The sequence below is a fragment of the Ctenopharyngodon idella genome, chromosome 15 (assembly GCF_019924925.1).
Source record: "Ctenopharyngodon idella isolate HZGC_01 chromosome 15, HZGC01, whole genome shotgun sequence".
NCBI classification, from domain to species: domain Eukaryota; kingdom Metazoa; phylum Chordata; class Actinopteri; order Cypriniformes; family Xenocyprididae; genus Ctenopharyngodon; species Ctenopharyngodon idella.
The window spans coordinates 14,917,256-14,940,618 of NC_067234.1; the positions used below are offsets into that span (position 1 = coordinate 14,917,256).

Consider the following 23,363-nt stretch of genomic DNA (forward strand, 5'->3'; position numbering starts at 1 on the left):
GCATTCCCACGCCGTTGCCACCATGACCCAGGGCTTTTCCCTGTAAAGCCACATTTTGCTTCGCCAGCAGTTCCGACCTCTGAATTTTGATGATCATGCTCTCAATAGCTGTTGGCGCTGTCTGTCAGTCTTCAAGAAACTATATATATATATATATATATATATATGTTATTAATAATTATAATAATATTAAATGTTATTGTAACCTATATATATATATATATATATCAGTCATACCAAAATTTATTCAGACACCTTGAACATTTCATTTATTAATAAAGTTTATTCACTATAGTTTTAAAAAATGGTAATAAAATATGACAAGATCTCAGATCTTAATTATGTCAGATAACACTTAAGCAAAACATGGTCAGGTCAAAGTGTCTGAATAGTGTCCTGCACTTACTAGTAAAAATATAACAAAAATATCAAAAATGTCTGAATAATTTTTGGTTTGACTGTGTGTATATATATATATATATATATATATATATATATAGTTTCTTTCTTTCTTTGTTAAGATAATTGCATTTTTAAAACTATGATAATTCATATTTTTATGATGAATTTCCATATTTTAATAATGAAATGCTGGGCCTGTGACAAAGGCAAAACTAAATCTATCCATAAAAGGCATTTAAAAGTAATAAATAATAAACACATGGTAGAAAATAAATGATAAAAGCATGGTAGAAAATGGCAGTGGACCATAACCATCCATAAAAATAGTTTAATTCTTTGCTCACATCTTATCTTGCCTAGGGCACCAAGCGAGCTGCCACTGGTACATCCTCAGAAAAACAGGTACATGACGCTCCTGCATTGGTCTGTGAAAGAAGTGTTTAGATGCTGGGTGAGATGAATCATTACCAGTTTATATGTGTTTTGGTGATGCATGAACGCTTCTTTGACGTCTATAGAGTCATTTGACGTAGACACACATACAGTGAATAGTGTTTTTAAAACCCAGTGTCCCAAAATGTTTGACCGTACACGGCAATCAATCACGTTCCCCTCAACCGCAGACGTGTTTATACGTTTGCTGCCCTTTACGCTATACGCATTGTGTGGTCGTAATATAATCTCCATATGAACAATAGGCAGATGGTAATCTGAGCCAGATTTATGTCTGTTTTGGCGTGACACACCACATTACTAGCCAGACAGAGCGTATACAGATTTTTGGGCACGTCTGCTTGTCCCCCTACTCATCACGTCTCTTTTCAAGCATTTGAGCCGCATTAACATGTGTAAATATTTAGCTCTTGCTCAAGGACATTACTTTTAGATCAGGATGTGGGGTAGTGAAGTACCACTGATGATAAAAGCTTTCGGAAATTGAACACAGGCTTAAAATCTATTCCTGCTGGAGCATAAAATGTCATTTTATGTCATGTTATGACCAGAACAGTGAAAAAAAAGTTTTCTTTTCTTATATATATATATATAGTTGGTCAGTGTATATCTTTAAATTTTGGGCTCACTGATGCTTGACTGATTTTGATACACAGTTTTTCCATTGCCTTATCAGATGTTAGGATGTTTAACCATGACACATCCAGCGCAGAGGTTTCCACAGACAACAGATGCATGTTTGTCTGTCATTTAGCCAGGTTCCTCTTACAAGGAAGCTAGTTTGTTCTGACACAAGGGAATCAGCAGGTGAAAATAGTATGTGTTTCAGTTTCTAAGAAGTGTCTGTCAAACCTGCGTTCCTCAGGGGCGTCTGACTCAGCCGGTGGAACTTTGATTCTTGTGCCATGAATTATCTCCAGGTGTTTTCCAATGAGAGCTTCAGGCTTTACAGTAATAGATTGTGAGTTTGTATCATGGCTATTTTCAGTCACTCTACATCCCCGTCTGGCTGATTCATAACACACACTGTGTTTTTGTAGAGAGTTCGATAAAGTGTCTCACATCAGTTCCTTGAATTGCTGTTCCTATGTTTAAGGGTGTAGTTGCCTGAAGCCTTTTCAGGATTCATAGATAAAATATGTGCAAAAATATTAAGACCAACAACATGGAGAGCTTGTACTCCGATATCCAAATAAGGGTTTATTATGTATATTTTGTGGGTGCATTGTATGTTTTATTATGTATTGGATAAACGATACATAATAAACCCTGCAGGATTTTATTTGGATATACAGTCTTATTTGGATATTAATATTCTACACGATTATGTCTAATTAAATTAAAAAATAAAACACTAAAATTTGTTTTAAATGCTAGTGTATTTATTTTATTGGAGCACATAGTGTATATGTATTTTATTGGAGTTTTTTTTTTTTTTTAGATTTATTGTGAAGTAAATTGTAAATTACTACTGTTGTTGTTGTTGTAAAGTATGAAAAAAATTAAATAAAAATAATATATATTTATTTGAAATATGGTACATTTTTTAATTATTTTTTCAGGGTTAACACTTAAAAATGTAAAATTTGTTGAAATAATTTTTTTAAATACTTTTAAATATATTTAATGTTTTTAGTATGTTAATGTCCCTGTGAACCAGAAATTGCAAACAACTTTTCTCCAGTGCTGTGACGTATTTCCAAGTAAAACAGAATATTGAATAGAGGGCAGGGTTTTACTTTAGCGCTCCTCCTCTCCATCTCTCCCTCATAGCAGACTAACTAGTTGGAGGGGAGTGGCTTAAGCGTTTTCAACCCAAGCCATCAAACTGACGTCATCAGAGAAGGAATGCCATTCCAGACTGGAAGTGACTTTTCAGATTTTGATTAAAGATTACCATCACAAACAATGTATTAACTTGCACGTATTAATTCTTCACCACAAGACTAGGAATATGCACTAACAAAGTAAATAGGGTCAATTTTGATTTCATGACGACTTTAAATATATTTAAAAGTAGTGATGCACAATATATAATGTACCATATTGGTTATCAACATATCTACCTCATATTTTATATGTATTTGACATACTGTTTTAATATTTATTTGCAATGTATTGCAACTATGATATGGCCCAAAACCATTATTAAAAAAGCTCAATCAGACAACAAAGATGTTCTTTTGAGTTTAGTGGAATGTTTTCTGGCATTCTGTTGGCGACAGTCTTTTGTCTTCTTTCTTTATTGTTTGATCCCACTGCAGAAGCTTGTGGGCTAAGGGTCTTCCCATGAGGCTTTGGGTCACATTGCTGATGTATTTACTGTAATGATCGGTGGGCAGCAAACACTCAGCTGACACCAGATAACGTGTTGAAATGTCTTCATTAGTAAATCTCTTTTAGTGCTCGCTTCTTGTGTCACATTCTCCTACGGTTTTCCATCATCCAGAAGGACATTACAGGAATTTGGATCATTTTGGTTTCCCCCAGTCTGTCCCTCTCCTCCCATTTTCCCAGCAATACTCTGAAATAATATAGTTCCAAAATGGAGTTTTCACAACGATACCATTGAAGATCAATTATTGGGAACAGTTTTGAACAGAAACATTTCTTAGAGTAAAGAACACTGTGAAAATCTGAATATAAAGAACCTTTTTATGTAATGGAAAGGTTCCATGAATGTTAAAGGTTCTTCTTGGAACCTTTTAAGAGTGAAGAGGGTGACCCAGCTTGCTTATACAAGAAGATTTTGCCAACAAGCTGTAAAACTCAAAGTTAAGGGATGTGAAACATCCTGCAGTCTTTACTACATGAGCTTAAGTGTAGGTTTGGGAGACCGATGGGATCAGTGGGGGGCTGATTACATCATAAGACAGCAAGAAAAGAAAATCCCACATTGCCAATGTCCTGCCACTTGGAGGGTGGCTGAAAGGGCAGTGCCAAGAGAAGAAGGAGTGAGTTGTGATGGTTTAAGTGAAAGAGAGAAGAAAGCATGAGGAATGGAGGGGGTAGATGCTGGAAGGGGGCTCGGATTTGAGAACCAATGAGAGTTGGAGTAAATCAGACAGAGGGAGTGAAAATAAAGGGGTGGGAAATAGGAAGTGAGAGAGAGAGAGAGAGAGAAACACAAAAGCCGAGAAGAGAGAAGCAGAAGAGGAGAGAGTTAGGAGAGCACCGAAAAGATGTTTTGGGAAGAAGAAATTCTGGTTTAAACTTTTTATTTATTTATTTTTTTTTTTATTACCAGGATGAAAGTTTCTCGTAAGTAAATATTTATCAATTTTCACTGCTCTGTTCTTCCACTCAATTTAATTTATTTAATCCTTATTTCATACCTTTGTATGTTTGCATGGCTCTTGAATAACTCCCAAAATCCAAACATCTGTGAAGCTAAACAGTGTGATAGATGTATTGATGCCTACACTGTAAAAAAAAAAAAAAAGATGTAAATAAATGGTATTTTTTTTCTTCAAGAAAATACAATATTAGTCGTTAAATTAAATGTGTTACTTGCCATTTCTTTGTGAAATTTACTTGCAGTTTCTAAGTGAAAATTGTTTCAAAGTAAATCCTACACCAAATATTTGTTTAGCATATTAAATTCTAACGGGACTTGTGACAGCTTCCCAAAGTGCCAGCGTGTGCCATGGCTGACCTTGAGGGAAAACCGTATCCCACCTCCTTTTACATAAGGTTATTCAATGAGGAAAAGAAGGTGTCTGTGTTTCTCACATATTTAGCGGCACTCTGCTTTTAGCATTGTGTTGGTGGAGTGCTGTGTTATGAAGCTATTGTTTTGACAGTCATTGTGCTCTGTACGCAGTTTGGTCGTATTTAAAAGTGAGCGTTTCCCCTGCTGGCGGCGAGCCAGTAGCTGAGCTCTTTATCCTTCTGATTCCATGAGAAAGGACAATGACGGAAAAGAAACTGTAGCTTTCGGGGTTGTGTTACGGAATGCTGTGTGACGTGGAATTCCAGGCTTTTACGGTACATTGATAAGGATGCCGCTTCACTTTCAGTGTTACTGTACAGCGCAGGAGGTGCAATGCATTGCCCACAGCACTCCTGGGAATGGACGCTTAGTCACAATGGAGGTTCCCTCACCTTCTGTTGGATTACGCTTTGGTTTCAGTTACAGGCACTATGCTGACCACCATATATGGTGGTTGTATAACAGTGATAGTGATAGACTGATATTAGTCAAGCTGAGCAATTATCTGATATTTTGACATTTGTTTTTAGATAGATACTCATTTTTCTATTAGAGAGGATTATTTTGTGTTCCTTACACTATTTTGAACAAACCTTGTTTACGCTTTCATGGGAATTTGTTTATGAAATGTTTTTATTCATGGATACACGTAAGTTTTCAGACTTTTTATATATATATATATACGTTTTTCTATACTCCAATGTTTCACCCAAGAAATATATATATATATATATATATATATATATATATGCAAAATTAATATTATATCTTAAGATCTATTTGAAATAAATGCTTTCTTTTTGTCAAAGATTCCTGGAAAAAAAAAAATCATGTGACACTGAAGACTGGAATAATGATGCTGAAAATTCAGCTTTGACATCACAGGAATAAATTACATTTTAAAATATATTAACACTGAAAACGGTTATATTAAATTGTAATAATATTTTGCAATATTACTGTTTTTACTGTATTTTTGATCAAATAAATGCAGCCATGGTAAGCAAAAGAAACTTCTTTCAAAAACACAAAATCTTATGACCCCAAATAAGTAAATCAATCAATAAACAAATAAATATATATTTTTAAAGAAAATATTATGTTAATTTTATTTTAGAAATTTTGAAATGTCTTCGTCAGCATCGTCTTGGTGTTTGTGTCACCGATTTGGTCAACCACTAAACGGTGTTTTGTGTGATGTATTTAGGGAGGACCTTGTGAAAATACATTTATACAATCAAATGTTTGTAGTTTCATGTCATATTGTGCGCTTTTGAACCTCAAGGACATTTTATCTGCTAATATTTGCCAGTAGCTTTGCTTGTTATGCATTTGTTTACTTCAGTCAGATAAATCCCTCAGGTGGTTACTGCTATAGTTGTGCTGAATAGCTATAGGCTGAGAGTTTCGTGACTTGCTCATAAAGAACAATCTTATATCACCTGACATCTGAAGCATTTAGTATTTCCCATGGGAGCTGCTGAAGTGAAATAACCATATTGTTCAGTAAAGGAGGTGACACAAAAGAAAGGTAATCTTAGTGGGGTGGAGACTGTGCAGGAATTCTCACCAAAGTTATACATGTTACTGTCAATATGATGAATGGAAACCCAGGCGATTCGCTCTCTGACGCAGCTACTCCTCTCTGCATGCTTGGGGGGCGGGCATATGGGCTGAACCCAACCACAGGAGACCCTTCGGGGCGTGATCTGGATTGTCAAGTGGTTTAGCATAAGATTCAAGCCATATATCTTTTTTTTAAATTGAGCTGTGGAGAGTTGTATAAGTGAAGGTGACATAGAGTCACTCCTGTACTGCTGAATCAGGTGAGAATGATTCAAAATGTTTTAGATTCAAAAATCAGTAGAAAAGCTTCTGTAAGATACTAGAATATTTCGAAGATGTTAAGATACATTGGATTTTATATTTATTGATTGACAAATTAACTAATCAGGATCTACCTACATTATATTGTAAATGGGTGTCTGTGTATCATTGTCTGCGTTTGTTTAAACTCGCCGGTCTGTGTCTTGGTTCCTCCCACGGTTACTGTCAATATGATGAATGGAAACTCATGCAATTCACTCTCTGACACAGCTACTCCTCTCCGCACGCTTGGAGGGCGCGCATATGGGCTGAACCAACCCACAGGAGACCCTTTGGAGCGTGATTTGGATTGTCAAGTGGTTTGGCATGAGATTCAAGCCATATATCTTTTTTAAATTGAGCTGTTGAGAGTTAAACGTGACAATCACTCCTGTACTGCTGAATCAGGTGAGAATGATTCAGATGAATAATAATAAAAAAATGTTTTAGATTCAAAAATCAGTAGAAAAGTTTCTGTAAGATACTAGAATATTTCAAGGATGTTAAGATACATTGATTTTATATTTATTGATTGACAAATTAACTAAACAGGATCTACCTACATTAAATTGTCAATGAGTGTCTGTGTATCATCTGCGTTTGTTTAAACTTGCCGGTCTGTGTCTTGGTTCCTCCCACGGTTTGTTCCTCATCTTATCTAAACATCTTAGGGAGTTTTTGGCTTGATCACTTTTTTTTTTTTTTGAGTGTTTTGTATCGTGAAAAGCACTAAACAAATACAGAATATTACTATTAGTCATTCTTAGATGGTGTTAAAGTATGTAGTAGAATAGTAGATTTGTTGACAGTGAACTTGAGTAACTTGATAGCTGGTTGAAATGCGATGAAATCTTAAAGGTAAGTATGTGCTTATGTACTTTTATTGTTTTGTAAATATCGGATTTTGCTGTTTCACTCCCAAACACTGACTTAAATTTCTCTTCCTGGCTGACAGTATTAAATTTTGTTTATTTTATGCAAGTTCGGTGAGAGCAACTTACGGACAGCTTGTGTCATAGTTGTTCAGAATGTTGTCAACTTTGTCTTAGATATTTATCCTAAAATTTCTATTAAAATAGCACAAATGAGACAATTATTGACACACAGTAAGAGTATAGATCTCTATATCATATAATGTGGCATTGAATGATTTTGATGAGAAAAGTTGGAGTTTATATTAAAGTCTGTTTGTTGGAGACTTTGCTATATTGGCTGATCTGAGCACAGTTTGAGACCCTATTGATGAAACGTGAGATTATTGGTGAAAAGGATCTTCATTTAATCTCTATTTATCTCATTGTTGCTATTTACAAGATTTCATTTATGATTTTTCTTCCCGTTTTTATTTTTTTAAGGGAATACACTCATGACCAGAGGGTCTTTGACCTTTTTAGTCAACTCTAAAACAGTTGTTTTATTCAGTGGACCCATAAATCAATATTTATGAATGTTCCAGTTCCACTTCTGAAAGATGATATTAATCACTCAAGTTTCCTAGCATTATTCCAAAGCTGACCACTAAAAGCTTTTTTTAAAAGAAAAATCAAAAACAGGCTTCAGACATTTTAGTACATTATGTTAACCCTCCATAAGCTCTGCGTTAGCTGACGTCTGCTGGGACGTGTCACGTAAAAGCCTACAGTTATATGAACAGGATCATGATGCCAATATGTAACTGATCTCTTTATCCTGAAGATCTTGAGCTGTCCTCGTTTTATCATGTAGGATTACGAGCAGACTTTACAGGCTCACAGGGCTGTGTGATTATCTTGTAACCTGGCTGGTTCCTGACCTACAAGAATAACCTTGTTCATGCAGTGGCAGGAAGAGAAACATAATTAAATCACACAGGACTGATTATGTTATGTAATACCTCCTCACTCTTTCTCTCTCTCTCCCTCCCTCCCTCCCTCTGTTCCTGTCCAAGAGCACACAAGCTCTTCTAAAAATAGTTTTGATGATAACTGTCTATGAAACAATATGCTAGTGGTCCTCCTAGTCTCCTTACACTGTGCCCTTACTAGGATGCAAGAAGTTTCCACTGACAAACACTACCTAAATTTATCACACGTGTATATATACTATATATTAATAAAGAAAAAAGACAAAACACTGATTGACAAACTTTTTTTGACAGTACACGTTGCGCAAAACTGCTGCATATTGCAACACAATCACCAATCAGCATGTATTTTATGTTTAACCCTTTATCTTTTAGATAAAAACATACATTTTGACAAAAAAACTGCTTGAGGTCACAAGTCCAATAATAAGAATTTTAAGAAAAAAATTTTTTTCTAGGGGTGAAAGTTAAAGGGTTAACGTTTGTGTGGATGGAATTTGGACCAATTAGATTTCACGGTGGGCGGAGCTATTCAGCAATCTTGTTGTGGTCACAGCGTTATAATATAAACATGCTGAGTGGAAGTTTTGCCACTCGGTATAGTTAATTAATTGTAAATCAACTGGAAGTTTGTCTTCCCTATTTTGAAAGTACCTTAAATGCTGAAATGCACAGGATTGTGGATGTTATGTTTACTTTACACAAAATATATCCATATGAATATGCAGTACTTTGGCTTTGTTTTAGAGAGGCATGAAAGATGCCTGACTTTGTCATTATGTGGTCAGTATGATCTCAAAGTTCGAAGCAACCCATGAAATCGGGCCCTCTAATCTTGTTTCTTCTTTGTCTGTATATATTAAACAGATAGACATGTTTTATGAGTCTGACAAGTACAAACATTTTGTGTTGCAGAAATCGAGGCAAAGGAAGCTTGTGACTGGCTACGGGCGGCAGGATTCCCCCAGTACGCCCAGCTCTTTGAAGGTAACGCTTCACCACACGAGAACATAAACTTAGAAGATCTCACAAATGTTATCACACCCAACTGTAAAGTTGTAGTTAAAACTGTTTGGAGGGAGGCTGGTACTCTTATTCAGATTTAGAAACAATTGTATGACATCAGCATGATTTAGGACAAACACAAGCTTTTAATGTGGGGTTTAGTTTCTGTTGTTTGCGACAGACTCGTGTTAATGTCTGCCAGACCTCATGATGTTAAGCTGGTTTTAGCTCATTCATTTCCCCTGTGGTGTGATGTGTAACTTTTTCATACCACCTCAAAAAATGTCTCATTTACCGACTACATCTGAATTTTTCATTTGAAATGCTGAGAGGTACAGGTCATTGGTCAAACTGGTTCCAGTTAAGAGGTACCACTTGAACATACTAGAGTATGACATCTTCAAAGAGAAACAGAGGTCATGGGAATAACCTTGCCAAAAAAACACTGCCTTTTCCACTCACCCTTGGCAAACGCTTTTGATGTTGGAGTGTTAGTCTTTGGATGAAATTGTGTTAACAATATATTTTCCTTTTCTTTTTATGCTTCTTCTGCAGGAACTATGACTAAGACTATGCATTCCAGGTGTTCTGGGATTTTTTTATAACACATATTTACTATCCATTTGAAGTTTTAGTGCATTTCCACATCTGAGTGCTATTTTAAAGGTTCTTAATTTTTTTGGAGGTCTCCTACAATAGATTGACATGCATCCAAGGTCAAAAGACACTTTAATTTTTTCATAATATACATTGCCCATCACCTTATTTCCCAAAGAGTCTGAAAACAGTTAATTCGAAGTTTCAGTCTTTCTAAACCCCTCCTTTCCGAGAGCCTACTCTGCTCTGATTGGTCAGACATCCCAGTCTGTTGTGATTGGTCTACCACTAAATGCTTATTACCATATCTGAATTTCAGCTCACGAGCTTCCTCAGCACTTGATACACAGTGATACAAACAGGAACGATGGCGTCGGTTTTTCCGTATCAATTCCAGCTAGAGTCCTTTTGAAGAGCATGCAAAGTGGATTTGCAGTACTGAAAACAGCATCTTCTCAACATGTCCACAACACAAACCAAACTCTTTTAGGCCTCAGCTACAACTACTGTGTTTGAGGCCGGGTCAAAGTAGACATTGTTCATGGGCAGCCAGTGAAGACCATGGGCTGGCATTATGCAAATTTGTTACATTGTTATATAGGTAATGTAACAGGAGACTGTTCACCTTTTACATTCACAAACAATTATATTAAACTCTGCATGAAAGGTAATAATCGAAAAAGCATAATAGGAGCACTTTATATATGAAGAGTTTGGTTCCAAAACGCGATAAACGCCATTTAAAAAAAAAAAAATAATACAGTCGGCATCCTAGTTTTCCTTATCTACTTTGTGCTGTGATCAACTAAAACAGAAAAATGAATAATTTTGACAGCATCGATGAACCTTTGGTGGTTTCTGCGGTGGGGAAGAAACGTAAGCCATCGAAATGTAATCCTTTATGTGAGGAGATTAAGAAGATGAGCCAAACTTCTGTTACGGTCCCCAAAACTGAATCATGAACAGTTTTTAAAAGCCGTTTGACCAAGAATGATTAATTCTCGAACCTGGCATTGCTAGTTTTGATTTTAAACATCTGAAAACAACATGATTGTCAAAATCTGCACTGTCAGACAAGGATTTATCAGCTATATTTTACTTTGTCACACCAGTATAGCGACACCCCTGGGTAGTTGCAATCAATTCCAATGTACTCGACAAATGTGTTTATTTTAACCGTGCGGTGGCGCCAAATACTCTTTAATCGGTAATGACAAACAGAGACATAATTCATTTATAACATTAACAAGATGACTCGTTGAATTGATTTTGGGAGCGACGACTGAATGTATTTTTAGTCAAATGCCTGCATATAAGATTAGTATTGACAAAGTTCAGAGGCTGTCATATATGTGAATCAACTTACTTTGTTGTGTATTTTCAATATGAAAAATAACTTTTATGTTGATGGATTAATTGCATTTTGAAAAAAACGTGTCATGGATTTATTGCATTTTGGGGAAAAAATAATAATTTTTATAATAAACCTATGACAATAAAAATCTAGATTTGAATTTTTAATGTTTTTATAACCAAAACAGAAAATAGTGGTTTTCATCTTGCCACTTGCACATTTTTACTCAAATTAATCAAAATGGATTTATAGCATTTTGGAACCAAACTCTTCATATTTTTCTTTTTTTAAATGTACGTTTTTGACATTAATTGAATTAATTTGCAGAAAAATGGTGTCCTGCTATACAGTCCCTTCTTTGTTCATTTTTTAATATTAATACTACATTGTCATCTCAATGGGAGACACAGAAACAAAGTGCAGAATAGAATCTTCCCATAATGCATCTCTTTACAAGTGTTGTTTTGGAATGTCCAGCGTTTCAATGCCAGAACACAGTGACTTTCTTTGAATCTGTATTTTTACTTCTGTGTTGTGCAGCAAAGGCAAAAAATGTGATGAAACATTTAATTGTACCAGAGGAATGTCAGCTTAAGCAGGGTCTGGATCCAGTCACCCTGTTGCATAAGTTGGACACAATATTTGGTGGAAGACGTAATGGCTTCTCAAAGCCAAGCTCAGTTTTTGGGGGGCAAACCCTGTCTCATTTTATTAGCATCTGGAAGTCTAAAACAAGTTAGCTACTCTCTTTGCCTTGGCTATCGCTCTGGAAAGAATGTGTTGTCAGAGGGGTTTTTTAAGTGTGTGGGCGCCTGAATTCCTCTGTGTTCACTGTGAACATGCAAGATTGGCCTATTAACGAATCAGAGGGAAATCATTACGGTCCCTAAAAGACATCTGTTTTTTTCCAGCATTTGACTATAATGAACTTGATTGTTGAAATGGGATATGCCTGTGTTTCTTTACAGATTCTCAGTTTCCAATTGACATCTCTCCTGTGAAGAAAGACCACGATTTCTTGGACAAAGACCTTGTGGAACCTCTATGTCGGTAAGGACTGTGTACTCCCTTAACAAAAAAAGCCCATAATCCATAAACCACTGAATCTAATGAACACCTCAATTTCAGAATCTTTAAAAAAGAAAAACTAACTCATTGAGAACATTCTGTTCTTTATTTCTGGGGAAACATAATGAGTGTATTTTACAAACTTTATTGAGTCAGTTGTTGCTTTAATTATGACATTTACTTCTACATTACAAGAAGATTGACATGAGAGAAACCACACCAGAATTAACTGATGCAATACACAAGGACAGCAATAAAACAAGAATAAAAATTGCACTTTTAGGACCTGTTGTCATTATTGATATCACTTTAATGGTGATAAACAGGATTTGGTAAATTACAGGATTTCATTTAGATCTACTCCTGCTGCATTAAAATTTTCTATTTAAAAGATTTATTTTGTAGTGGTCGAGGATTGTAACTCTTCACAGACATTGCAATGGCAAATCAATGGCTTTTAAATTGTCTTAGCCATCAGTAGTGACAAAAGGGTCATCCTTTTTTGTATTGCTGTCATTGAGTGTTATATAAGTCTGGTGTAGTTTCTCTCATGTCAATCTTCTTGCAATGCAGAAGTAAATAATGTCCTGATTAAAGCAACTCCTGACTAAATAAAGTAAATTACACTCATTGTGTTTCCCCAGAAATAAGTACAGAATGTTCTCAATGAGTTAGCTTTTCCTCTTGTTTAGACACTGAATTTGAGTTCCCAAATTAAGATGAAAGAGCCCTCCAGTAACTTTGGTTGCCTTGGAGACTACCCTGGTAGGAGAGCATTGGGGGCAAAGGGGGGAGTACTCAAGCTGGTCTACTGTGACTCTAAACAACCCTTAAGCAACTCATCGAAATTCCAAACCTGTTTACTGTTGTATGGGAAACAATGTCCGACATTCCCACCTCTCCCCCTGACTTCTCACTTTTCTACAGCCCCCGGAGGGGAACGGCTCTGTAAACAATTCTAGCACGACATGCCCAGTAAGAGCGTAGAGGAGTTTGTTAGTTGTGGATGTTTGCATGTACCAGTGGCTAATCTAACATCATTTAACCTTTCTGACACATTGCTCTCTACAATTTGGCATTTTTATAAATTAATTGCCAGGTAGTCATCAAAGTAGCCCTGTTAGCCCTATTTTTACGCCAAATGTAGGTTTCTCATGAAACCAATAATTCAAAGGTCAATACCACTGAAATTCTTCATACAAATTTTGATACCACAATAAAAAACATGTTAATAAAGACACTTCTTTGTTCAAAAAGCTAAATATTAATATATTAAATGAAAATAAAGTTAACATTTATAGTGATGCCTTGTCTTATTGGAACCAGTGTCTTATCTTTGTTCTCCATTGACTATGACCGGTGTCTTTCAGTTTGTTACATTACGCATTGACTGTGTTCTGCCATTCATGTTTTATATCTTTGCTGTCATGGCCCTCACACAGACCACTGAACAATATAAAGAGTCATAAAATGTCATGATTATTACATCACAAACAGTAGCTTGGTTTCCATGCATGCTTGAGTCACGCAGTGTGTTGTCGTCTTTTCCACATTATCCGTTTCTTTCCCTTTACAGCATTAACAGCTTCTAATAAATCTTCCCCACTCACTTTTGGACCCAGGAAGAGACTTTATTCTTTATTTTTTATCGACTTTTTATTGGAAATATTGATATGTTGCGGTGTTGCATCAAGACCTTTATTGTGAAGCGTTGTAATTTAAACTTATGCTCTGTGATTCAAAAAGACTAGTTCAAGGAGAAGCTTGAGCCCACGACTTTGTCAAAAGCTCAGAACACTGCTTTACTTTCATCCCAAAAGGGTTTTTCATATTTGATGGACCACGCAAATGACTGAAAAAGAAAGACCTGTTTTAAGGAGGTTTTGGGAATGGCATCAAAGAAAAGCAAGCTCTTATGGTTTTTGTTTGATTTTTTTTAATTTGAAGGGTAAAAACAGCCCTCTCAGACCTGGAAGAGTGACTATGTGGCAGCTGGAATCAACACCACATTAGTTGCTCTTGAGGGCCATTGAAAACCATGACAACTGCAGCTCGCAAGCTTTCGCCAATGAAAAGCAAGCGTACATGAGAGAGAGTAGGGCATTGGCCAATTATTGTGTCTAATTAGATTGTTGGATAGCAGGGACATAGATCTTATAGCTTGATTATATTAGAAACGACCACAGAAGGCTGTGCTGATATTGTGTCCACATCACTATGGTATATGCAATGCAAAATAAAGCCAGTTGGTAGGAAAGGCTTTTTAAATTTCTATCAATTTTTTTTCTCATTTAGGCGACTGAATACGCTGAACAAGTGTGCCTCTATGAAACTTGACGTTAACCTTCCCAAGAAAAAAGTAAGTGATGCATCATTTCTATTTAACACTTGCAGGGTATGTGCATTGTTCCAGCAAATTCATTTTAGGGCGGTTAAGGAGTGTTATCATGCCTGTAAAAAGCTATATAATGACTAGTACTAAATATGACATGTTATAACTCTAAAAAACATCTACAACCCTTCTTTATCACAATAAGATTGATATATGAGAAAGCCACTAGCATTGACTTGTGTGAAATGATATTTCTGCTTTCTTTTCTAAAGTATAGTATCACTTATTATACCACCTAAAGATATAGAATAGAAACCAATATTTTGTGTTATATCACACTGGTTATGTAATCATTTAACAGAGGAAGGAATGTGCCCTTTGAAAACATGAAAAAGCCATTTGAGTGAATCTAAACCGTTACCTCTGGGGGTTCTGGATTGTGGAGAAGGAAAAAGAAAAAAAAAAAAAAAAAAGGAGAGAGTGAAAGAAAGGTTTTCTTGAAGGACTGGGATGGTATTCAAGTGTTGTGCTGAATTGCTAACCTAGTAAAGGAAAAGGTATGGCAATAAAAAGAAAGACATGTTTATTCATTCCCTTGTTGATTTGCAGAGCGAAGACTCAGATGAAGATGACCTCTTTGCCATCAGTGACAAATGGACCTTTGAATGGAGCAGTCGTCGCTGGTCCAGGCTCCAAGACATTAATTGCCTGCTGAGGGGTGTGGAAAACAAGAATTTGCGGGAGAACTCTGCCCTGAGGACAACAACCAGCAGCGAGAGTGTTCTAACAGATTTGAGCGAGCCGGAGATCTCCTCGCTCCACAGCGAGAGCAGCGGTGGAAGCGGCGGTATTCCTGCGCACAGCGCGGAAGACTCGGACAGCTCGCACCGCACCTGCTCTGACTCTGCAGCCATGCCCGACCACACATCACTAGGTGTGACCCATCTCTCTTCAGATATTTCGAGCTACGATTCGCTGCCTGTAAAGCATGCCAAGCGAGGACAAACACGAGCTAAGGAGTTCTTAAGCCGCATGGAGGCTTTGCAGTTGCGGGGAGCAATGGGTGGCGGAGGGAACAGGAGTCTTGTAATAAGTGCCCCGGTTCTCCAACAAGAACCCCAGGCTGTGAAAACTCTCCGTTGTGTGGAGATCATCAATTGTGACGTGCGTCTAGCGGAGCCACCTTCCGGCATGGGGTTGCCATCCCAGTCCAGCAGCGAAGGGAGCAGCAGCCAGTCCAGCGGGAGTGCCGTCAGTACGCCAAACCTGAAGGAACGCAACGTCCACCGGGCCAATCACAAGCGGAGCGGGATGTACCTGGAGGACTTGGATGTGTTTTCCAGTCTCATCCAGGGTAAGCGTGTGGCCGAGCAGAACCGCCGCAACGAGTTCCGCTCCTACGAGGACCTGGTGGTGCATATTCCTAAAGATCACAAACCTGGAACCTTTCCCAAAGCTCTGTCCATTGAGAGTCTTTCACCCTCAATGGCAACCTCTATCAACTGGCACTCGGCAAGCATGGACTCGGATGTCCAGCGTCCACCCAGCATCAAAGAACCTCGCCCCATCACGCAGTGCTGCGCACGAGGTAGTCGGATCAGCATTTACGACAACGTACCTGGCTCACACCTCTATGCCAGCACTGGTGACCTCATAGACCTTGAAAAAGAAGACCTTTTCCCACATTTGGACGATATTCTGCAGCATGTTAGTGGGCTGCAACAGATCGTGGACCACTGGTCCAAGAATGTACTGCCCAATAGTGAAAATGCAGTGAAGGAGCGAGTTGATTTTAATGGAGAGAGACAAGGGGACCTGCAGTCATCTAGCCAGATCACGCTGGACTTTGAGGGACATTCAGTGCTGGAAGGTCAGGCTACCCTCACTGATGTAGACAGGGATGGGGTGTCACTTAATGAAACAGAATCCACAGGAATGAGGGAAAGGAGAGACTCTGGTGTTGGGGCTTCGCTTACCAGACCAAGACGGTAAGATTCAGAGCAGAAGTTAGTTGAAAATAAAGATTGGTCGACAGTTTGAAATTAGCATGCATGCGTGTGTATGAATAACAAAACCTTTATGTAGTAGTTTTAGCATTGTCCAAATGCTTGTTTAGGTGGTTGTGCTCAAAGTCAGCCATTCATTCACTCTCAGGTTTAAAACCCTAACACGGTTCCCTGCTCTTTGTTTAGCTTGCGATGGCCGAGCTTCCAAATTTCCAACCGCCTCAGCCATTCGGTCGCCTCTCTCCAGATCTCCAGCCAATCTGCCGCCCAGCTTAGTCTGCTACAGAAATTTTCCTTGCTCCGTCTCACTGCCATTATGGAGAAGTACTCCATGTCCAACAAACATGGCTGGACCTGGTAAGAATCTGTTAGAAAAATAATCAGATCCTATGGGATTTATGTTACTGTTTTACTGCAGCTTAAAGCTTCAGTCTCTAAGTGGTTGTGTTGTGATTAGCTCAAGAGGGAGTACCAGTAAATCCTAACCCATGCACCCTCTACTGGTCACTATTGTTACAGCAGCCTGCCTAAAACTGTGATAACTTCACTGTTTATACAAAGCTTTAACTTGTTTCATTTACTAGTATTGATGACTTTACTACTCCCAAAACATAAAATACAAAAAATGCAACTATGAAATAGGTTATATCGTATAAAAACCTCACAATTATTCTTTGTCTCTTAGGGCTGTGCCAAAGTTTATGAAGAGGATGAAGGTTCCAGACTATAAGGATAAGAATGTGTTTGGGGTTCCACTGATTGTGCACGTGCAACGCTTCGGTCAGCCTCTGCCTCTTGGCGTGCAGCAGGCTTTGCGCTACCTCAGGAGCCAATGCCTTGATCAGGTCAGTCAGGCTCATCAAATCAACAATATAACTGTATGTAAAATGCTATTATTCTTCTAAATGCAAATGCACATTATACTGTATGTGCACATTACATTTCCATTTTCTTGTTAGTCAACTTAATTTCTTTACATATTAAAATGTACAACTTAAAATTGTCTTCTGTTTCCTAGGTGGGTCTTTTTCGCAAGTCTGGAGTGAAGTCTCGTATCCAAGCTCTCAGACAGATGAATGAGAGTTCTCCAGATGATGTCAACTATGAAGACCAGTCTGCGTACGATGTGGCCGACATGGTCAAACAGTTCTTCAGGGATCTGCCTGAGCCACTTCTGACCAGCAAACTGGGTGAAACCTTCCTCCACATTTACCAATGTAAGAAACAGTGCCTCCCCAAACGCTAACCCAACTTTACTCCTACATCCATCTCATGCATTCAGGAAGAGAAATACTGTATTTTCTTTACTCACTCATCTGATTTCCTCTTTAGATGTGCCCAAAGAGCAGCGCTTACAGGCTGTGCAGGCAGCCATCATGCTGATGTCAGATGAAAACAGGGAGGTATTGCAAACGCTGCTCTGCTTCCTGAGCGATGTCACTTCCGTGCAAGAGAATCAAATGACACCTATGAACATCGCAGTGTGTTTGGCACCTTCGCTTTTTCATCTCAACATCCTGAAGAAGGACAATCTTGCACCAAGGTAGCAAATATATCTACTATCAATGGTTAGGTTTGGTTAGGAATTTTTATTAATCTCCATAATGGAGAAACTAATTTGCCATCGTTTTAACTATACAATTTAATAGTACATTCACAAAACAAAACAAAAAATATTTACACCATTAAGTTCATCCATCCATCCATCCATCCATCTAAAACTAATTATTTACAGTATATAAATATTGTATTTTAAGACTAAATAAAGATAAATTTTCCCAATAATTAGTAGTTTATTAAGAGTTTATGTATTACTTGACTTTTAAATTATTATTATTGTTATTTTAGATTGTATTATTTTATTACAAATTTTATGTAAAAATAAATATTTAAATACATTTTATAAAAAGTTTATTGTCATCGTAACTAAAGCATTTTCTGATCTGTCTACAGAGCTATGCAGATGCAGAAAAAGTATGCTACAGGGAGGCCAGACCAAAAGGACCTGAATGAAAACCTGGCTGCCACTCAGGGCCTGGCACACATGATCACAGAGTGCAACCGCTTGTTTGAGGTGAGACACATACACACATCTATTTCACATGAGGATAACTTGACTTTGTTTCAATTACTAGAAAGTGTATTTCATAACAAAACTTTTATGCCCACAATCAATCAAATTTTTTACTGGCCTTTTCAATTATCCCTACTGCGGAATACAAATTGTTTTATTTTCCCTCAGATTCCACATGAAATGGTGACACAATCACGGAACTCTTACGTGGAGGCGGAGCTTCAGGCTCCCACAATTGAGGAGCTCTGCAAGCAGCAACATCAAGAGGAAGAGGGGGAAGATGAAGGCTCCTGGCCTGCATTCATAGAGGCCAGACTGCAGGGTCTCCTCAAAGAATCACGGGAAAAGGCCAAAGGTTGGGTGTCCTGCCAGAGCACAGGCAACACTGAGCTGTCCTATAAGAAGGTATGAATGGAGAATTCAGGCTTTTGCACCATATCACTAAATAATATCACTAATTAATACTAAGTAAAGTGCTTTCGTTTAACTCCAGGTAGGTGATGGGAACCCTCTTCGACGTTGGCGGGTCTCGGTGGAGGTGGAGGCTCCTCCGTCTGTGGTTCTGAACCGCGTTCTTCGGGAACGCCACCTGTGGGACGTGGATCTGATGAATTGGAAAGTGTGTGAGGTCCTGGACAGGCAGACGGAAGTGTTCCAGTATGTCCTCAACTGTATGCCCCCACATCCCAGCAGAGACTTTGTAGTGCTCAGGTACGTTCCAGACCTGAGAATGTCATATAAATTATTAAAATGTTCAAGTCATGGAAAAGTCATTGACATTTCTATAGGGAATGCATGTGAAAATTTTGTCATTAATTATTCACCCTCATGTCGTTGCAAGCCCCTAAGAAATTCATTCATCTTCGGAACACAAATGAAGATATTTTTAATGAAATCTGAGAGCTTTCTGTCCCTCCATTGACAGCCTATGCAACTAATAATTTACCACTTTATTTACAAAAGTGGTAACGTTCACGCAACAACGTCTGCTCTCGCGTCAACACAACACACATGCGTTGTGGTGCTCTCTTGAACGCGTGTTGAAGATTCATATTTTGTAAATAAAGTGGTGAAACAAAGCCCTTGCGTCGCTTCATAAAACTGAGGTTAAACCACTTGGGTCACATGGATTGCTTTAATGATTATTACCTTTCTGGGCCTTGAAAGTGGTAGGTGCGTAAGCTGTCAATATGGAGACAGAAAGATCTTTGATTTCATTAAAAAGATCTTCATTTGTGTTCCTGAAGATGAACGAAAGTCTTACGGGTTTGGAACGACATGAGGATGAGTGATTAATGACTTTTGAAAGAATTTTCTTTTTGGGGTGAACTAACCCTTTAAATATATACCCGCCATCTGAACATAAAGATATTTTTCTGTTTCTCAATGATCACTATTACAATTCATTGAAACATGACAAAATTTAAATTTATTAATCAAATACTTAATAAAAACTGAGAAAAATATGTCATCAATATCTGTAAAATGAATAAATTAGCCAATTTTGCTTAAATGAAGGGTTGCAAAAATGAGTACACCCTTGATTAAATTCAACAAACATGTAATATTCTAGTATGTAGTGTCCTCCATAACTTTAAGTATACTGCTTTGACTCTTCTTGGCATTGAGTGTACAAGCTCAGGACAAATTGTCACACCTATCCTGTTTAACTCCTGGATGATGAGCTCCTGATGTTATGGGCAGTGATGCTCACCTTGACTCTACAAAATCCCCCACAGGTGCCCACTAGCATTAGGTTTGGGTGCAATACTTGTCCACCTTAAGAGAATGTATAGAGTCATTGTCATAATGAAAAAGTGCCCAACAGCGCAGGGAATGAGGAGTGTAAATTCACAACACAATTGATTAAACACAGCTCATTGATTAAACTCCCCCACTCTTTCAGCACTCATATATCCTTATTGTAAGAACTTTACTACCACCGAGCTTCACAGTGGGGACCAGGCTCTTCTCACTCTACTTCTCCCCCTTGCAATCACTCATCATGAAATGCTTAAAGTGAAGGCCTGATTGTTTCAGGGACAAACCTGTTTTTTTTTTTTTTTTTTTTTTTGAATTTCTGTGTTGCTATATTTTCACACTTAAAAAGCTGCAAAGAAATAAGCCTTCTTTTCTGACAATTCTCTCCCAAGTGGTTTAATTGTTGTCAGCATTAAGTCTGAGAATGATTCAATGGGCTATATAACATTTTTAATTGTTGAGAAATTACTCTTATTTAAATGTTTTGGTTCCACATCAAATAAAAAAACTCGATCAATAATTGCCTTTAACTTGCACTAGAAATTTTTATTTAGTTTTATTTTGTTACTTTTAAGTTTTATTATTTTCAGGAGGGTGTACTCATTTTTGCAACACATTGTTTTATTACTTTGATAAGATAATCTTATTTTCCTGATTAATATTGACATGCTTCTTTGGTAATTGATCAAGCAGACTTTTTGGAACATTATATCTTGAAGGAACCCTAATATGTCTTATACATAAAGTGTAACTGCTGAATTTGTTACTGACTGAGTAATACATATATTACTTTAAAGAATATAAATTTAATTTATATATATATATATATATATATATACTTTTTTACATATTCATTTTATATATATATATATATATATATATATATATATTTATTATATATATAAAATGAATTGGTAAAAAAGTATGGGAACCCTGACATAGCAGGATTAACGCATAGATTCATAGATCACAGATTACTTTATTTGCTGCAGCGAGTATACAGTATATAAAGTTACAATGTTTGTCCTCAGGTCATGGAGGACAGATCTGCCGAGGGGGACGTGTTCTCTGGTGTCTGTGTCTATCGAGCATGAGGACTGTCTGCCTGTAGGGGGCATCAGAGCTATAGTGATGGAATCCAATTACTTACTGGAGCCCTGTGGCTCTGGCAAGTCCAGACTCACCCACATCTGCAGAGTGGACCTGAAGTGAGTATATATAGCTGACTGAGTCATACACACACACGTAACTACTTTGTTCGCAGAAGTGAAAGTATGTCAGTGTGGTCACATTTTCTATGCTGTGTTTCAGGGGGAGATCTCCGGAGTGGTATAACAAAGCATTCGGACACCTTTGCGCCGCCGAAGCCGCTCGTATTCGCAATTCCTTCCAGCCGATCCAAACAGAGGGTCCAGAAACAAAAATTTGAGCCGTGCTATCATTCTGGAACTCAGTTCTGTGACTCTGAATGCCATGAAAACTTTCTGCAGCTCTTTGCCCTTTTGCACAATGGGCAGAGTTGCCTGGTCTGGGAAATAAACTCAAACGGGAACGTCGTCAACTTACCGGTGTACCTTTAGCTGGTCCCTTTTTAATATTATCTTATTTTAATTATTGTTATATGTATTATAATGAATTATTTTATTCTTTTATATGATCTTATACAATGTATAGGACACCTAAGCTCTTAAGTGCTTCTGGGAAGCATATATTTTATTTAATAAAAGAAGCTATATTTGCACATGCATGCACCGCATGTCCATGTATGTGTTTGTTTGTATTTGTGTGTACGTGTGTATCTACACACATCTTGTATAGACTATATATATATATATATATATATATTTAAATGCTCATGTAGTACGAACATTTTGCATATATGTCTTTGATATCTCCTTTTGCACAGATATCAGTGTAATTCATATAGTACAGAATGTTACTCAGTTGTAAGCTGGGTTTACTTTGCTTTTTCTGTTTTTATTTTAATGTTTGTCCATGAATGGGTGTAATATTATGGAATTTTTACTTGCTTGTTTTAAAGGATGGACAAAATGACTTGGGTTTGATTTTTTTCAGACCTGCTATCGTAGTACTGGATTACATTAATGACAAAGAGACAATGATTTTTAATTAAACTATGTAAATGAATTAATATTAATTTGTTTACTGTCTTTTTGATGCTTTGTCCTATCATCTACATGATCATTGATATAATAAGTTTTTCATAGCAATAACACCATAACCCATTAGGGTCATTATGATTTTTTTTTTTAAAGAAATTAATATTTTTATTCAGCAAAGATGTATTAAATTGACAGTAGTAAATATTTCTGTTTCAAAAAAAGAAAAAAAAAAGTTCTTTTGAACCTTTTATTCATTAGTTATTGGATGAAAACAATATCTGACGGTTTCTACAAAAATAGCTTTTAAACATTTATAATGTTTCTTAAACACAAAATTAGCATATTAGAATGATTTATGATTTATGAATTCTTAAAATAGAAAACAGTTTTAAATTGTAATTGTTTCATAGTGTTACTGTTTTTATTTTTGATTAAATAAATACAGCTTTGGTGAGCATGAGACACTTCTTTCAAAAACATAAAAAAAAAATAAAAAAAACTCATCATCAACATCAAACTTTTGAACATTTGAATTGTTCCTCAATGACAAGTGATAAATGAATTAAAGGGTTACAGGGCTCGAAATTAACTTTTTTACTTAATATTTAGGAGCACCACAACTAATATATATATAAGGCTTGACATTAAGTCTTGTCATTTACTTGCCTAGGGAAAAAAATGGATTTTGTGTTGTAAATATAATTTATTCTGAAGCAATATTCTCATCAGTGTTCTATCAGCTTTTACAAATATATATTTTTTTACCT

The 23,363-nt window shown here is 36.9% G+C and overlaps 1 protein-coding gene across 7 annotated transcripts in view; it reads left to right on the forward strand.

Moving 5' to 3' along the window:
• Positions 1 to 22,631, forward strand: part of stard13b (StAR-related lipid transfer (START) domain containing 13b) — a 99,164-nt gene extending 76,533 nt beyond the window's left edge. For 6 of the 7 annotated variants that reach the window (XM_051862223.1, XM_051862225.1, XM_051862224.1 and 3 more), the window contains 13 exons: positions 9,192 to 9,263; positions 12,201 to 12,282; positions 14,596 to 14,659; positions 15,242 to 16,620; positions 16,825 to 16,995; positions 17,324 to 17,483; positions 17,657 to 17,855; positions 17,971 to 18,181; positions 18,592 to 18,712; positions 18,881 to 19,117; positions 19,206 to 19,423; positions 21,505 to 21,681; positions 21,785 to 22,631. In XM_051862223.1, coding sequence (XP_051718183.1) covers positions 9,192 to 9,263; positions 12,201 to 12,282; positions 14,596 to 14,659; positions 15,242 to 16,620; positions 16,825 to 16,995; positions 17,324 to 17,483; positions 17,657 to 17,855; positions 17,971 to 18,181; positions 18,592 to 18,712; positions 18,881 to 19,117; positions 19,206 to 19,423; positions 21,505 to 21,681; positions 21,785 to 21,902 — 3,209 coding nt within the window. In that variant the 3' untranslated portion in view covers positions 21,903 to 22,631. Of the gene's footprint in view, positions 1 to 3,874; positions 4,117 to 9,191; positions 9,264 to 12,200; positions 12,283 to 14,595; positions 14,660 to 15,241; positions 16,621 to 16,824; positions 16,996 to 17,323; positions 17,484 to 17,656; positions 17,856 to 17,970; positions 18,182 to 18,591; positions 18,713 to 18,880; positions 19,118 to 19,205; positions 19,424 to 21,504; positions 21,682 to 21,784 lie in introns of those variants that run through there. The other variant, XM_051862230.1, reaches the window with a different exon arrangement.
• Positions 22,632 to 23,363: the final 732 nt, after the last annotated feature.